Raw genomic sequence first — 18,450 nt, forward strand, 5'->3', positions numbered from 1 at the left:
CTCCTTGCCTGGTGCAATTCTGACAAAAAGAACAAAACTGTGCACATTATCCCCCATTTGGTAGTTAAATACATCGACATTCACGTGTAGAAACTTGTATATACTAAAAGGTTCTTGTCTACTCACAAAAGAAAATTAAAACAGTTTTAAAGAATGAAAAACCCAACTCCCAACACATCAAAAGAGAAAAGGCGCTGGAGGGTTAGCATCCTATTTTAAGACATAACTGAAATAGGGAAATCCACCTGAAGATGTGAATACTGACTGAATTAAAGAACACTGGCAATAAAATCAAAAGAATTCCTTGTTCACTTAGGCACAGTGATGTCTCCAAGAGTGATTTTCGGATAGCTTTGCTGTGGTTTACTAGACAGACACTGCTTGTTAGTAACTGGCGTGTCAGGTGAACGTTTACAAATGATTCCCGTTAAGTTTTTATGGTTTAATTATGTCAGAGTTAATAAGGCTTCTCTCCTCACAATGCCGGTCATACTATTAATCCTCCTAGCTATCCTTTCTTTGCTGAGGATGCATATAAACTTTGGTCCAAAGCCTCCAAAAATACTCCAGGAAAAAACAATTAGGTGTAGAGATTTGAAGCAAGCAGTTCAGATAAAAAAAAAATGCTCTTTCATCCAAAGTAGATAAGAAACAGCACATACTGGCAGAGGAGAAAAGCAATTAGGCAAACAGCATGGCAATCAAAGGTGATTTGGATTCGTAGCATTTCAAGACACCTGTAATATCTTACAGCCCAACCCTCTGCCTTAAGCCAACCCACTCCAACTGACACTCACAGAAAGAGTCTAGCAAAAGCTCTTCAGAGACCCACGATGACCGATGCAATGGTTATCCTGATACACAATCACATCCCCTTACCTAAGCCTGCGCTTCCTTGAACGAGAGACAGATCGACTTCGGGACCGAGACTTCGAAAATGAACGAGAACGAGATCTTGATGCAGATCTTGAGCGAGAAGAGCGAGATCCAGACTTGGATTTGTTTGTTTTTGACATCTCTGAAGAGGTCACTTTTCAATTACACCTAAAGTAAGAAAACAGAATCAAACAAATGAGGGAATACCTTTGCAAACTTCAACTTCTCTGGACACTTAGAAACAAAACCACACACACACACACACACACACACACACACAAACGCACACACACAGATAAAATGACTGATTAAAAACACTCTGCCCTGTTACCAAGAGGAATTTCTATGTTAATCATACTTCAATTAAAAAAAAAATTTTGGGGGGGCGCCTGGATGGCTCAGTCGTTAAGCGTCTGCCTTCGGCTCAGGTCATGATCCCAGGGTCCTGGGATCGAGCCCCGCATCGGGCTCCCTGCTCAGCTGGAAGCCTGCTTCTCCCTCTCCCACTCCCCCTGCTTGTGTTCTCTCTCGTGCTGTGTCTCTCTCTGTCAGATAAATAAATAAAATCTTTAAAAAAAAAAAAAAAAAAATTTTTTTTAGGGGCACCTGGCTGGCTCAGTTGGTACAGCATGCAACTCTTGATCTCAGAGTTGTGAGTTCTGAGTCCCATGTTAGGCATGGAGCTTACAAACAAACAAACAAATAATTTATTTTTAAAGGAGGGATTTCTAAGCAGTACAGTTCCAAACAGTCCAAGACACAGCAGCAAATGGGAAATCTGACCTTTGGCCCTGATTTGGGAACACAATGAAACATTAACAAAAGTGAGGGGAACTACCAATGATTTGGTGCATACAATCTTTTTTCAATAAACAAGTTTTTCAGAACAAGTCAGCTGTTAAAAGTATTGAGACCTGAGACAGGTTTCCCAATTCTAAGAAAGGAAACTCTATGCAATGGTATCTTGGTTACTGAGTATTAACATCTGGCCATTTTCTACTCCCTGGGCTTTAAAGTCATGAGGCAAATCCTTAATATTTAATTCCAAGGAAAAGATTTAAAAAGCGTGACAGAACAACAAATGGGGCTGGGAAAACTGGACAGCTACATGCAAAAGAATGAAACTGGATAACTTTCTTACACCACACACAAAAATAAACTCAAAATGGATTAAGGACCTAAATGTGAGACCTGAAACCATAAAAATCCTAGAAGAGAGCACAGGCAGTAATTTCTTTGACACTGGCTATAGCAACATTTTTCTAGATAAACCTCCTGAGGCAAGGGAAACAAAAGCAAAAATAAACTATTGGGACTCCATCAAAATAAAAAGCTTCTGCACAGTGAAGGAAACACAATCAATAAAACAAAAGACAACCTACGGAACGGGAGAAGATATTTGCAAATAATGTATGTGATAAGGAGTTGGTATCCAAAATATATGAAGAACTCCTACAACTCCACACACACACACACACACACACACACACACACACACAACCATTAAAACATGGGCAGAAGACACGGACATTTCTCCAAAGACATAGAGATGGCCAACAGACAGAGGAAAAGAGCTCAACATCACTCATCATCAGGGAAATGCAAATCAAAAACCACAGTGAGGTATCACCTCACACCTGTCAGAATGGCTAAAATCAAAAACACTAGAAACAACAAGGGTAGGTGAGGATGTGGAGAAAAAGGAACCCTCCTGTGCTGTGGTGGGAATGCAAGCTGGTGCAGCCACTGTGGAAAACAGTACGGAGGTTCCTCAAAAAATTAAAAATAGAATTACCATATGATCCAGGGATACTTACCCAAAGAATATGAAAATGCTAATTCAAAAAGACATATGCACCCCTATGTTTACTGCAGCATTATTTACAATGGCCAACATATGGAGGTAACCCAAGTGTCCATCAACAGATGGATAAAAAAGATGTGGATGGGGCAGCCGGGTGGCTCAGTTGGTTAAGCATCCGGACTCTTGATTTTGGCTCCAGTAATGATCTCAAGGTATTGGGCTCTGCGCTCAGTGGAGAGTCTGCTTGAGATTCTCTCTCCCTCTCCCTCTGCCCCTCCCCAACCCACCTTCTCTCTCAAATAAATAAATCTCTAAACAAAATGTATTATCAAATACTCTAATACCACGGTGGCATGTTACTAAATCCTGTAAAATACACGACAGCAATTCATAAACACAGTACTAAGGTAATTTATAAAGTGAAGAACTGTCACTTTCCTCTAGTTCTTTAGCATCAAGGGTCAACCTTTTTTCAGGTTTCCCATGAAAAAACAAAATTTTCTTTTTCCTTTTCTTTCCTCCCCCGCAGAAATGAATAGAGAGCCTCAGAGGTGCCCTGACAAGTTTGCTTGGTTTTGTCTTCAAGGTACGCTATATCAAGCCAACTCACTTATCCTCCTTTAAACCCTACTACAACTCTGGGCATCTTCCAAGCAGAAAGTTGAAGTGCTATAGCACATGTCTATCAAAGACCGGGAAGAACAAGGGATCTGTCAAAACCCACAAAGCTAATTAACAGGCCAAAATTCCAGAGCTTACTCTACCACACATCACTGCCTCACTGCTTTGCTGAAGAGTCTTTTATGATGCTGCCCCTGGCTTGGGAAAAATTAAATGGGAAAATGATAATCAGCAAACATGTCACCCTCCTCTACCTCCTGGATTTTGTTATTCAGATCTCAGCTCAAGAGCCATCTCCTCAGAGGTTCGCCTGACCATACAATCAAAAGTAGCCACCCAGTCCTTCTCTAGGGTGCTCCAGGTCATGGGGAAATAACCATAACCATGAAAAAGAGACCTGATTTAGAAGAGGACAGAGAAACTGCTAGGAAGCCAGAGACAAAGGGTAATGAGTAAGACATTGCTAAATGAGGATGCCGAAGACCTAGAGTCTAGACCCTACCAAAGGGACTGAACTGTTGTGTGCTTCAGCAAGGTCAAAGAGATTTCCATTTGAAGCCGATTTTTGGCAGTAGTCATTATGCAAAGCCAGGGTAGAGGACTAAGTTATTCAGGGATAGGAGGTGGAGGTGTAACTGAGCAATTTATACAAATTGAGTATGGAAATGCATTTTGTTTTTCTGGTTGGCCTTCAGGATGTCTTCGTTTTTTCTGGGTTCAGTCTTGCTGAATAGCTTTTTTCTGTCACAAGTTTAGGGCTATCTTTGTCTGCCTCATAACATCTCTGCCCAATCTTCAATTTTAGCTTAAGCCAGAATGGAAAATCCTTTTAGATCATTCACACAAGTGGACAATATCAGACTTTAAAAGAAAAGGCGGGGAAAAGCGGCAAGTTAGTGTCAAAGGCAATGCTCATTTCAACCCTCAGAAATTGGAAAATTAAGAAGCTAATTTTCTGGGGTGCCTGGGTGGCTCAGATGGTTAAGCATCTGTCTTCAGCTCAGGTCATGGTCTCCAGGTCCTGGGATTGAGCCCCATGTCGGGCTCCCTGCTCAGTGGGGAGTCTGCTTCTCCCTCTCCCTCTGCCTCTCCCCTATGCTTGTGCTCTCTCTCTCAAATGAATAAAATCTTTTTTTTTTTTAAAGCTAATTTTCACTAAGAGGAAGAAAATGTTGTCCCCTAAATACAGATAGAGCCAAACTTACCCTAAATACAGATAGAGCCAAACTTAACATTTCTACATATATTAAACTTACTAAATGGGCACCTGGGTGGCTCAGTCGTTAAGCATCTGCCTTCGGCTCAGGTCATGATCCCAGGGTCTTGGGATCGAGCCCCGCATCGGGCTCCCTGCTCCAAAGGAAGCCTGCTTCTCCCTCTCCCACTCCCCCTGCTTGTGTTCCCTCTATCGCTGTGTCTCTGTCAAATAAATAAAAACTTAAAAAAAAAAAAAACTTACTAGAATTGACAAGTACGCTTAAGAGTCACAATACTGTAATACCACCCTTACTCCTACTCCTGGAACTTTTTAAATGTGAATTGAAACTGATTTTAAAAACCTCATTATACCCTGAGATGTAAATGGAATAACTTTGGATGATACAAAACCACAGCTGCAAATAAATCAATGAATCATTTAACACATTCAAGAGGATGCTAGCTAGTGGATAAACACTTAAAATTAAAGCGGATTTGGGGTGCCTGGGTAGCTGAGTTCAGCTCAGGTCTTGATCTCAGAACTGTGAGATTGACGGGACTGGGTGTGGAGCCTGCTTAAGATTCTCTCTCTCCCTCTGCCCCACCCCGCCTTAAAAAAAATTTAAACCAGATTTGATTTTGCCTCCAAGGAGCTTATTAGAGTCTAGAGGTGCTGAGAGACAACAAATAAGCAACCAAGCAAAAATGTAATTACAAATTCTGGTAGGTACGAGAAGACAAAGACCATATAACATTAAATTTATACAGTGTAGTAGTGACTTACTTAGATAAGATCGTCAAGAGGTGGCATTTAAGCTGTCACCTGAAGACTAACAAAGAGCAAGTTATATGAAGAGAAAGGGAAAGGAAGTGTCCAAAAGACATTAAGTTTTTTCTCTTGATATACATACATATACTTCTTAGTATAAGGTAGGGACAATCTTAAATAAAGCCATTTAATCAAATAAGCAAACTCCGTTCAAAACAACTCTCAATTCTTTTTGAAGACTTTTAGACGTCACTGTGATTACACACATCTTTTCCTCTTTCTACCATTTCTTCCGTGTCCATGTTCTACAAAAATATTGGGAAGTGAGAAAGACAAATACCACTTTGGAAATCAATTTGGCACCTTTTAACATGTTACCAGTACCTAGCATTTGATTTCTGTTCAAACTAGAATTCCCCCAAAAGAAGTTTTGCTTCTTCAACAAAGCCCACCCTTCCTGAAGAGGCTGTTTCATTTAGAGCATTATAAAAAAGTCCAGTCCCTACAGAAGAACTATGGCGTAATATGACGGCTCATGACTATGAAATGTGGCTCAGGTAAAAACATGTCCCTTCAAACACAATTTGGGTAAAAACTGCTCACAATTAAGGTAAGGGAGGGGCGCCTGGGTGGCTCAGTCATTAGGTGTCTGCCTTCGGCTCGGGTCGTGATCCCGGGGTCCTGGGATCGAGCTCAGCATCGGGCTCCCTGCTCCACGGGAAGCCTGCTTCTCCCTCTCCCACTCCCCCTGCTTGTGTTCCCTCTCTCGCTGTCTCTGTCAAATAAATAAAATCTTAAAAAAAAAAAAAAAACAATTAAGGTAAGGGAGTCATGCTCCTAACACCAGCATTATAAAAGAATCCACCAACTGACCAAGCAGCAATCAATAGTTAATATTAAGTGCCTGGCATGTTAAAAATGCAAAATACAGGACCTGATTCCTCAACTCCTATAGTTAAGAGCCTGGTATGATCCAAATAGTCTCAACTCTCCAACGTTCTTCAGACAATGTGGTTATCATATGCACATTACCTTGTTTGCCCCTAAATCAATTCGTTTGTCTTCCTTCATTGGCATACTCAGAACTTAAGAGTAATTCTACAAATGTGGCCTAATACAGAGTATTACCGCATCCAAAAATTTCTCTTTCTGGAAAGCCATACCAAGCACACGCTGGAGTGAGCCTCAAGTCACTAAGCCCCAATGTCTTTTCTCATACACCCTTCGGCAGCCGCAAGATATCCTCCTCCTCCATCTTGTATTTATACAACTACTGTTCTAGTTCTTTTTCCCTCCTACCTTTTCTTTAAAACCCAAGAGAAGAATTTCAAACAGCCTTTTGAAATCACTTCAGATACGATTCTGTCACTTGGAGCAAGGGTTCACTTTCAAACTGTTCCTGCAGAGCCACTTGAGAGCCAGTTCCCAGAGCCATCAGCTTTTTCAAAGCCCGAGCCTTCTCCACCAGAACCATTCCTCTAATTACCAAGCAGTTCAATGGGCTTGGGAGAACAGATGCATTTTATTTAAAACAAAGGTCTTAAGATACATAATTATATGGCTTTTACATCATTAAAAAACACATCTTATTTTTCAACTCCAAAAAAAGTAGTATTGGCAGACAAAGCCAAAGCAAACTTCTCTAAATCAAAAACTCTCAAAGATAAGGAAGAATTGAATTATTCCTTTTCCCTTCTCACCCCAGATTAAGTTTCTTCTCCGTGTCCTTAGTGATTCTACCAGCGCTATCTTGGCAATTGTTAGGTATCTGCTTAATTCACCAGAATAAGCATTATGGCAGTATTTACCATGGCTAGAACCCTGCAGGTAGCCTACTGAGAGGTTATATTTGTCAGGAGTTTGGGTTCCTAAAACTAAGTAGTGCCAAATATAACCTCAAAAGACCACACTGGGGTTCCAACCTTAGCAGCACCAAATGACCAAGCTACATATAAACCACACAACTATCCTTCAGTCCATAAATACTCGGTTCGTACTTTAAAGGTCTTCTTAAGACTTTACAGAAAGAGAATTTACTAGTCAAGCAAACGAAAACTAAAGGCAAACATACTACAACCTGAAAACAAAATGGTAACATCAAGCTGACCCAAAGCCTTCCTGATATGTGAAATCAATTCAAACCTGTCTTTTAAAGTTTTCTAAACCCACGGAAAAATATGGAAATGGAGTTGGGCGAGGGAATAATGCCTATGATGAACAGTCTGATCTCTGGATATCTGCATCTAAAATGCTTGAATGGCTCCGCTGCTGTAATTTAATGTCTGTAGAGAGCTTTGCTGAGCAGACTACATTTTTTTCTTTTCTCATTCCTGTATCAAACTATCTCACAGAATATTCAATTTCTTCAAGAGATCTCACATACTTTCAAGAGAGTATTCACAACATTTCACATGGTGTTGAACTCTCATTTCAATGTACACATTACAACCAACTTAAGACCAAAATACGGGGGCGCCTGGGTGGCTCAGTTGGTTAAGCCACTGCCTTCGGCTCAGGTCACGATCCTGGAGTCCCGGGATCGAGTCCCGCATCGGGCTCCCTGCTCAGCAGGGAGCCTGCTTCGCCCTCTGACCCTCTCCCCTCTCATGCTCTCTCTATCTCATTATCTCTCTCAAAATAAATAAATAAAATCTTAAAAAAAAAAGACCAAAGTACGAGCTGTTCTCCTGATAAACACCAGCCTCTTTCCTAGTGCTGGCAGCTTCCCTGCAGCAATGAAGCATATAGGGGTGCCTGCATCTTATTTTCCTAGGTTATTAGAGTGTATTAACATCATGAAGCTTTCATTACTAATGCTTTACTCCAAGGACCTATGACAGAAAAGCCAAGTTTTAATTCAGGAAAGCAAGAGCGTTACAAAGGAACAACACTTATTTTAAGGTTTAATTTGGGTTACAGGAACCAAGGAAGCTCTAAACCTAGACAATTTCAGGACAGGATCAGTAAATATCACCCTCTAAGTGGAAACTAAGAGAAAACTAATGGTCAAAACTATAGATAAGAACAATCACCTATGGATATCTTCCCCAAAACCAGTCAGCCAAAAAGAAGTGCAAGAATCTTATTAGCATAAGGTAGGTAAATCCCTAGTTTAAAATGTAAAGACTGGGGCATCTGGGTGCTCAGTCAGATGGGGTCTGTCTCCAGCTTAGGTCATGATCTCAGGGTTCTGGAATCAAGCCCAGTGGAGGGCTCCCTGCTCAGCGGGGAGCCTGCTTCTCCCCCTCCCCGTACCCCCACTTGTGCTCTATGGCTCTTTCTCAAATAAATATATAAAATCTTTAATAAAATAAAATGTAAATACCATATGCTATTAAAATGCATAAAATATCTATGGCATACATTTATAAACACACAAGTTTTAGTCATGAATAAATAATGAAAATGGAAAATTGCAGCATAAGAATTTGCATCTTCTTGAAGTTCAAAGAGAAAGCTATGACTTAATGACCCATTAACAGTCATCTAAAGAAACCTAAAAGTACAGGACCATAGAGTTCAAACCTGAAAGTTAGCAAATAGCCCAATGAAAGTTTCTGCCTTAAAGCAACCCTCCCGGGTCCCCTCCCTCTTTGGGAGCTTTGTACTAAAGGCCTCACTATCACTCAATAAACCTTGCTTTGCTGCGCCCAGCAAAAGAAAAAAAGTTTCTGCCGTGCTTCTGGCTCAGACAAGCTGGGGTGGGGATATGTTTATCTCTAGCAAGGTAAAGTTTACAGGATATCTAGGTTGACAATGGGGGAAAGGATTTTAAACTGGGACTATCCTGAAGGGATAGGATACATCATTTCCTCAACTAGGGCCATTCAGCTACGCTGATCTGAAGGGCTTACCACTTAAGAACATCTAGCTCCTGGGGCGCCTGGCTGGCTCAAGTCAGTACAGCACGGTGATTCTTGATTTCCGTCAGGGTTGTAAGTTAAAGCCCCACATTCGGTGTAGAGCTTACTTGGGGGAAAAAAGAGCATATAGCTCCTCCTGCTCTATATCTAGAATACATTCATCAAACATCCATCTAATTCAAGAGTTTAGTCTCTGAATGGACCTGCCTACCAGAAAAGACTGCCCTAGGCAAAAACTGGCTTTCTTGCTAGATATGTTACCTACTGAAAACTGATTCCAGGGCGCCTGGGTGGCTCAGTCACTTAAGCGTCTGCCTTCTCCTCAGGCCATAATCCCAGGGTCCTGGGATGGAGTCCTGCATCAGGCTCCCTGCTGAGCAGCTCCCTGCTTCTCCCTCTGCCCCTCCCCCCTGCTTGTGCTCGCCCTTTCTGTTAAAAAAAAAAAAAAAAAGAAAAGAAAAATCGATTCCCTGGCACTTTATCAATAAAAACTGCTAATGTTTACCAAGATACGCTAGATAAGGAGCTACAAACCTTCAGCATTACCTCATTTTATACACCCAAACCTCATTAACTACTATGCTCTGTACCTGTTTTACAGAAGAGAAAACAAGGACTTAAGGAGTTAATCTGCCCCCAAAGTTCCAAAGCTAAATAGGTCCAGAATTCAAACACGAATTTTTCCAACACTGTAACTCACCATCACCTTATAGGTTAGCTACTCCATTTTCATATTTCACCCATCAGTCTCTTGTGAATCTGATCAGTTAAAAAAATCTCTGAAGCATAATGATTTCTGAAAGAATTTAGTTCTTACACCAGCAAAGCTGAAATGCTTAACTAAAGCTGACAACAGCTCTCTTCCCCCACCCCTATCTCTAACTTGTAACATTCCGAAAAATGGAAACATAGTCTGCCTGAAACCGGTCTCAGAACTTCCAGCACAAAAAGAAGTCTCTTGCCAAAGGCAGCAGGAACATTTCTGCTGTAGTTCATTTGAGAGAGCCTAAACAGGAAAACTACAGCCAGGTGCAGAGAAGGAAGGGCTTCATGTAACAAGAGACTATTAACAAGAAACACGAATATAACCACCTAGAATTTAAAAAGTGGTCCTTGCTTGGAAAGGGGCAGCTCAACACCAGCCTCCTTCTGGGAGGATTCTCTGCTATAGAGCTTCTGTCCATCTTTCAGTATGATGATAACTGCAGGTTTTCCACAGAGGTCTATCAGACTGAGGAAGTCTCTTTCTATTCCTAGTGTGTTGAACATTTTTATTATGAAAGTGTGTTGGGATTTTTTTTTCCCAAATGTTTTTATTGTGTCACTGAGATGTCCTTTATTCTATTTATATGGTTTATTACATTAATTGGTTTTCAACTGTTATTGCAGAACACCTGCTTTTATAATAAGTCTTAAAATTATTCTCAGCTGTTTATGGATCTCTACCACAACCCTAAAAGAATGGGGCAAGTTCCTGAGGACTGATTCCACATGGGCCGGCACTGGCTGTCCCTTACCCAGGCCCCCCGACTAAGTGTCTGTTCTGCCAAGAGGACAGCACACTTTTCCAGATCAGATGGCACTACATCTGATGACCGTAAGGTAACATAAGAGTGCTAACCAAATTAGTTTAACCATTCGGGATACCAAAACCAGGAGGCTACAAAATGAACTGGCCAGAAATCACTGCATCCACAGTGATCCACTGTTACCTTCAGCACTTTGCACAGTGCTTAGCCACAGAGTGGACACTTCACATTTGCTGAATGAACTGGCTCTTTCAAACTTCCTCTTCATTCTCCATGCTCCCCACTCACACTAGCAGGAATAATAAAAGACCAGTTCATCAAATATTAACAGTACAATCCGGGAGTAGAATTCAGTCTGTACCCCAGCCCTAATCATGCCTGCTAAACTGGAAGTTGAGATCCTGCTTGTCCGTTCTACATCTTACACCAACACACAGAAGGCCAAAATGACCTCAGTGTTAGGGAGACACTCACACTTCATTTCTTAGTGCCAGGTTAGAGTAAAACTCCACTGTCACCAAGTCCAGTCAAGGCAGCCATGCTTTCAGTAGTTGCTAGAGTAAGAAGTAGAAAATTCTTGGCAAACAAGACGCAAAATGACCAACATAAAGAAAAGATAGATGCGGGGCGCCTGGGTGGCTCAGTCGTTAAGCGTCTGCCTTCGGCTCAGGTCATGATCGGGGGTCCTGGGATCGAGCCCTACATCGGGCTCCCTGCTCCGCGGGAAGTCTGCTTCTCCCTCTCCCATTCCCCCTGCTTGTATTCCCTCTCTGTGTCTCCCTCTGTCAAATAAATAAATAAAATCTTTAAAAAAAAAAAAGATAGATGCAAAAATACTGAGAAAAGTTCAGCATTCATAAAAGAGTGTACACAAAGCAATGGCCTGATTTGTGCTCTGTATGCCTCTGGATAGTTCGGGGTAGGAAAGCAGAGCTCAGGTGAAATACTAAACATGTTTACTATTTTATGCTTTTCTCTGGAGATTCTCCCTCTCTTGAGTGAAAGAGGGAAACAGAATCAAGAGTAGCCTGGGGTATCTCTAGGGTAACATTTTGCCAAGGCTTCACATCCCACCTGTATCCCTGAAGAAACTGAAATTAGGTGGAGAAGGGGGAAATGACAATGAAGCGGTCTCCGATTTCAATTCAGAACTGAAATTAGTATATTTACGGATTTATTTAATAATTCACTCTATTAAAAGTGGCTCTCTTAAATTATTAAGTAAATCAGGAAGTATAATACTAATTTCAATTCTGAGGCCCTAAAATTTATAGAGAATACTCACATGTGCATTAAATACCTTCCTAAAGGTGGGGAAGGGCCTGTGGGGAGAATGGCAATTATTGCTTGAATAATTTAAAGATACAATAAAAGGCTTGGCCTTGCCTAGGTTATAAAATCAAAATTATTCTGGGGGGCACCTGGCTGGCTCAGTCAGTAGAGCATAAGACTCGATCTTGGGGTCATGAGTTCAAGCCCCGCGCTGGGCATAGAGCTTACTTTATTAAAAAAAAAAAAATCTATTCCGAAATTTAGTACTAAAATTCTTAAAAGTTTAAATATTGAATTCTATGGAATTTGGTAGAACTGCTTTAAAAATGTGTACTATGTAGATATAAATGTACACGTAAGACATACCTATAAGCATATGCAGCAAACTGTTAACAGTGGTTACCTCTGCGGAGCAGGAAGGAAGGTATGAAGAGGAAGGGGCAGGAGAAGGGAGAGACACAAAATGAGGTAGATAGGGACACAGCTTCTTACTTTACATATAATTTTCTTAGCTGGTCATTTTATAGATGACTTTCCCCCATATTCTAAAAATAAAAGTTGTTGACATTCCAGAGTTAATGGGTTGATTCTTTTAGCTTTAATGTGGAATCAAACATCTATCCACCTTCTTCTGAGATACTTTTAGAAATCCAAAATACTAATTTCCATGACCCTAAATAAATAAAGCTGTACTGTAATTACTCAAAGTCCATTTGGGGAAACCTTATTACAATGGGATTGTTTTATTTTTTTATGACTTTAAAGAGGGTTAAGAAAGGCCAGCCTTATAGCCAACTGGGCTCTATTTCTTTAAAATGTTTTTATTATGAAAGTGTTGATTCACACACAAACTAGAAAAGAACAGTGTAAAGAACCCAAGTGTACCCATCATCCAGCTTCAAAAACTATTAACTCTCTATAAGTGGGCTCTATTTATAGTCAAAATCCTAACAAGTTTGGGTGGATATAGCTATGTTCCTGTATCGTTTCCCTTAAAAAACAAACAAACAAAAAAAACATAAAAAAACAGAGATTCCTTATATTAAAAAAACCCAAAAACACAAATATCAAATCATTATGTTGTACACCTGAATCTAGTATGTCAATTATACCTCAATAAAAAAACAAACAAACCCAGGGGCGCCTGGCTGGCTCAGTCAGTACAGCATGCCACTCTTGATCTCGAGGTTGTGAGTTCAAGCCCCACGATGGGTGTAGAGATCACTTAAAAAATAAAATCTTTACACACTTACACACACACACACACACAAAATGCAATGAAGAGACCCAAATCGCTCACCTCTACCTGCTTTTCCATGTGTGCTCTGCAAATAAGTCCACAAGGAGAATCATTTATCAGCAAGTAACAATCACTCTGACTTAAGTTCAAACACATTTAAAGCAAATTCCAAAGTGCAACCCTAAACTATCTCCTAATTCCAGGACATGAGTAGTCCAAAATACCATTCCCATTGTGGGCTGTTTCATCCACTTGTTTTTAGAAGTGTGAATACTTCATAACAGCTGAGAAAATCACTATGAGAGAGTAGAAAATACATTAACAAACTACTACATGTTTGATTAGCAACCCCAAAAAGCTAAAAGTCTTCTAACTCTAAAGAGTCCAAAATCCACTGTAAAAATTATGAGCTCACTTCAACTGTTTGGCATTTAGGGAAGTATCTGACACTCATTTTTTCCCCAGTGTGTTTTTTTCCCCCTAAGATTTACTTATTTATGGGGCGCCTGGGTGGCTCAGTCAGTTAAACGTCTGCCTTTGGCTCAGGTCATAATCTCAGGGTCCTGGGATCAGGCCCTGCATTGGGCTCCCTGCTCAGCAAGGAACCTGCTTCTTTCTCCCTCTGCCTCTCTGCCATACTTGTGCTCTCTCTCGCTCGCTGTGTTTCAAATAATTAAATCTTAAAAAAAAAGAGAAAGATTTATGGGGCGCCTGCGTGGCTCAGTCCATTGGGCTTCTGCCTTCGGCTCAGGTCATGATCCCAGGGTGCTGGGTTGGAGTCCCGCATCGGTCTCCTTGCTCAGCGGGGAGCCTGCTTCTGCTTCTCCCTCTCCCTCTGCCTGCCGCAACCCCCTGCTTGTGCTCTGTCAAATAAATAAAATCTTAAAAAAAAAAAAAAAAAGATTTATTTGAGCTTGGGGGGGGGGGGTGAGGGCAGAGAGAGAGAGAATCTCAAGCAGACTCTCTGCTGAGGAGCCAGACCTAACAACCCTGAGATCAGGACCTGAGCCAAAATCAAGAGCCTGACACTCAACTGACCGAGCCAACCAGGCATGCCTCCAATGTGCTTTTTATTAGCCTTACTATCAATTTCCCTCAAAATAACACTTTTATTAATGAAAGCATATACTTTAGTTCACTTATGCTAACAATGGACCTGTTTACAAAACAAATTCCCAACTATCCTTCCTAACAGTTGTTGTTGGGCTGGAAAGAGAATTCAAAGGAGGAACTAGCCTGACAACCTTCAAGAAACAGTGCAGCACAGGGACCCCTCTGTGCCCTGAAACTGGAGGGGTAAGGGGCAGCCAACAAAGCCCACACCTTCAGAGAAACAGTATCTGGTCCTTGGTTTTTGTGTCAGGGTTAACTGCAGAAACAAAAGGCCCCAATCCATGTACTATTTTCACTACATAAAAATATAACTCATTATTTACCCATAGACACATGGATAATTTTTCTAAGTGAGTATTAAGAAGTTTCCCTGAGGGGCGCCTGGGTGGCTCAGTCGTTAAGCGTCTGCCTTTGGCTTAGGTCATGATCCCAGGGTCCTGGGATCGAGCCCCGCGGCGGGCTCCCCGCTCGGCAGGAAGCCTACTTCTCCCTCTCCCACTCCCCCTGCTTGTGTTCCCTCTCTCGCTGTGTCTCTCTCTGTCAAATAAATAAATAAAATCTTAAAAAAAAAAAAAAGTTTCCCTGATGAGCTCTAAAGTAGTTTAAAAGTAGAGCAATTAAGGAATGGCAAGCCTGGCCTAAAAGTACATGTGGATTATTTGTAATAAGACAAACCCTTTTTTCTCCCTAGGTCAAGAACACTGCCTATGTGGGAAATACTAGGCCAGCTTCTATGCACAGAAGTTTGATTCCAAGTCCTCCAAAAAGTCTATCTCTCTCTTTTCTAGCGCTATTTCTTTAGATGGCAAACAGGAACTCCAAGTTCTCTCTTAGAAAATCCGTACCAAACTTCGTAGCAAAAAAAGAAGAAAAGGGGGGGATTTTCTGCTGTCACTTCATACTTGAGGGAAGTTCCAGGGAAAGGGGTTATCCCTTTCTAATAGTATTGCTACTTACTCTGGACGCTCTGGGCTGTCCTGACCTGTCGGGCAAAGGTCTCCCAAAGCCGCCACATGACCTGTTACAGATTCTGTTGGTGTATCCAGCAGGGAGCCCAGTCTACCTCAGAAAGAAAGTCTCTTTTTTTTTTTTTTTAGAGATTTATTTATTTATTTATTTATTTGACAGAGAGAGAGAGAGAGAGAGAGAGACACACAGCGAGAGAGGGAACACAAGCAGGGGGAGTGGGAGAGGGAGAAGCAGGCTTCCCGCGGAGCAAGGAGCCCGATGTGGGGCTCGATCCCAGGACCCTGGGATCATGACCTGAGCCGAAGGCAGACGCTTAACGACTGAGCCACCCAGGCACCCAAGAAAGAAAGTCTTCTTGACTTCCCTCCTTGCAAGCCCAAACGCCAGCCATCAGCTAATAAACAACAGACTGCAGTTCTAGTCTCCTGTTCAGCTATTTGCAAACTGCTTTCTTCCCTCCTTGCCCCCAAAATATCAAGATGCCCAGGGGAAGACAGAGCTCATCTTTTTCATTGACACTGGTGAGCAATGAAAAGCTGAAGAACAAATAACTGGCACCAAGCAAGTATGCAAGCACCTTAAATGAGAGATATTTACCAAAACCAAATTAATGCTCCTGATAAATCCAGAAACCCTTATATGGGGCAAGTGATTTTACCTCTTTTTGACCATTTTTCATCAATAAAATGAGGATCTGAATAGCTCACCATTGTCAAAAAAATTGAAAATTTACACAAACTTAGCAGGATATTCCTCATCCTTACTTCAGACATGTCCTAGAACTGGAATTAAATAGAATGGCTTAACCTTAAAGAAAAATCATCCTAGGGCGCCTGGGTGACTTAGTTGGTTACCCGGCAGCCTTCGGCTCAGGTCATGATCTCAGGGTCTTGGGATTGAGCCCTGTGTGGGGCTCCCTGCTCAGCAGGGAGTCTGCTTCTCTCTCCCTCTACCCTTCCCCTCCCCCCTTCCCCCTCCACCCTGCTCATGCTCTTTCTCTCTCTCAAATAAAATCCTTTTTTGTTTTTTAAAGATTTTTTTTTTTTAATATAGCAGGAGCAGGAACACAAGCAGGGGGAGTGGGAGAGGGAAAAGCAGACCTCCCGCCGAGCAGTGAGCCCGATCCCAGGACCCCGGGATCATGACCCGAGCCAAAGGCAGACACTTAACGACTGAGCCACCCAGGCGCCCCTTCAGTAAGATTTTATTTATTTGACAGAGATGGCAGGAGGGGGGAGAGGGGCAGAGGGGCAGAGAGAAGCAGACTCCCCACTGGGCAGGGAGCCGGACGACTAGACTTAATCCCAGGACTCCAGGATCATGACCTGAGCTGAAGGCAGACGCTTAACTGACTGAGCCACCCAGGCATCCCTCAAATAAATAAAATCTTAAAAAGAAAAGAATCATCCTTCCATCCCAGCCAATCAATGCTGAAGTTTACTATAGAAGAAGTAATTTCACATTCATCACATTCTCCTCCTTTACAAAAACTAGCCAATCTGCCTGAAAATATTAGCTGACCAGGGACTTGGCAACTTACCTTCTGACTATACTTAAAAACTTAGCACTTGGGGTACCGGGGTGGCTCAGTCAATTAAGCATCTGACTCTTGACTTCAGCTCAGGTCGTGATTGTGAGATGGAGCCCTGTGCTCATCTCAGCGGGGGAGTCTGCTTCAGAATCTCTCTCTCCCTCTGCCTCTACCCCTCCCCCTCACTCTTGTGCTCTCTTAAAACAACAATAACAGCAAAAATAAATCTTAGCAACTTGCATGGGGACAAGCCACCTATACCAAATTCAGGCACCACCAACCTCACTTGGTAAAGCTGAGTTCCCAGAACGAGTCAGGGCTCTGCCTGCTACAGACCCCTGTCAGGATGTGGGACTTCTAGCTTCTTTCCATCAGAGCCAGCAAGAAGTCACATTTCCTTCTTGCTCTTCAGTGATTTATTTCTTGTCCCCATGACATGGGAAACTCCACCCCTTCCCATCTTTCACTTTTTAAAGGAACAGGACCATATTACAATTTTTTTTTTAATTAAAAAAAAATTTTTTTAAGTAGGCTCCACACCCAACGTGAGGCTTGAACTCACCACCCTGAGATCAAGAGTCACGCACACCACCAAGTGAGCCAGCCAGCGCCCCAGGACCATATTACTTCTGAATACTTGGAAAGGTAGGAAAAATTCAGTGATATGTATTTTCCCTATCCATAGAATACAACCGGCAGAAAGGCACTAATTATTTCAAGCCTGATTTCCACACAGCAATCAGAGTTCCATAAAGCTTGCTTACTTGCCTCCCAACAATAAATCTTTGCTGGGAAACACCTTTCTTCACTCTTTTAATCAAACTATTTCTCCCTCAATCAGAAATTAAAACATATGGGAGTCTTAACTGGTGGGATATTATATAACATTCACAGGAAGAAACGTAATTTCAGAATCAGTCAGTGCCTGGAAACTCTGAAAAATGCACACAAATAATGAACTAGGTCTTAAGTCACCAGCTTGAAAGAAGCTAGTAAAATAAAACGCATGCAAAAAATTTTACACACCAATTTCTCAATTTCTTTTATTTTAAGTATGCCTCTTAGAGGTATTCTGAAGGAATAACAAGTGGTAAACAACTTCATTTGCCGGCACCCTGTGTAGTTAAGTACAGTCTATGGTTTATCTAATAATGTCAGAGAAAAGGAAGTGAACTGGAGTAAGAGAGGAGTCCTGGAAAACTTTAAGAAAGTAATAATCTCTGTAGATTTGTTTATTCTTTTGTTAAATGTGTATAATACTGGACATACAACTTCTAAGGTTTCAGGATGGTAGTGAGTTGGGCTTTACAAACAAATAGGACACTGCATTAGAGATGTTTAATGGTAAGGCAAATATACAATCATTTCTCTTTTTAAAAAAGTTTTGCTCTCTCATTAATACAAGTTTCACAATCTCTATACAGGCACACATTGGAGATATTGCAGATTTGGTTCCAGAACACAGCAATAAAGTCAAATGAATTTTTTAGTTTAAAACTTATGTTTACGGGCGCCTGGGTGGCTCAGTCGTTAAGCGTCTGCCTTCGGCTCAGGTCATGATCCCAGGGTCCTGGGATCGAGTCCCACACTGGGCTCCCTGCTCTGCGGGAAGCCTGCTTCTCCCTCTCCCACTCCCCCTGCTTGTGTTCCTGCTCTTGCTATGTCT

The 18,450-nt window shown here is 41.7% G+C and overlaps 1 protein-coding gene across 2 annotated transcripts in view; it reads right to left on the reverse strand.

Moving 5' to 3' along the window:
* The window catches only part of THRAP3 (thyroid hormone receptor associated protein 3), a 75,145-nt gene that overhangs the window by 17,587 nt on the left and 39,108 nt on the right, over nt 1-18,450 (reverse strand). Inside the window, exons 3-4 of one of the 2 annotated variants that reach the window (XM_032387813.1) lie at nt 13,232-13,256; nt 880-1,044 (exon numbers count right to left, since the gene is read on the reverse strand). In XM_032387813.1, coding sequence (XP_032243704.1) covers nt 880-1,016 — 137 coding nt within the window. In that variant the 5' untranslated portion in view covers nt 1,017-1,044; nt 13,232-13,256. The remainder of the gene's footprint in view (nt 1-879; nt 1,045-13,231; nt 13,257-18,450) is intronic. The other variant, XM_032387804.1, reaches the window with a different exon arrangement.

This window comes from Phoca vitulina, unplaced genomic scaffold, assembly GCF_004348235.1.
Source record: "Phoca vitulina isolate PV1807 unplaced genomic scaffold, GSC_HSeal_1.0 scaffold2, whole genome shotgun sequence".
NCBI lineage: Eukaryota > Metazoa > Chordata > Mammalia > Carnivora > Phocidae > Phoca > Phoca vitulina.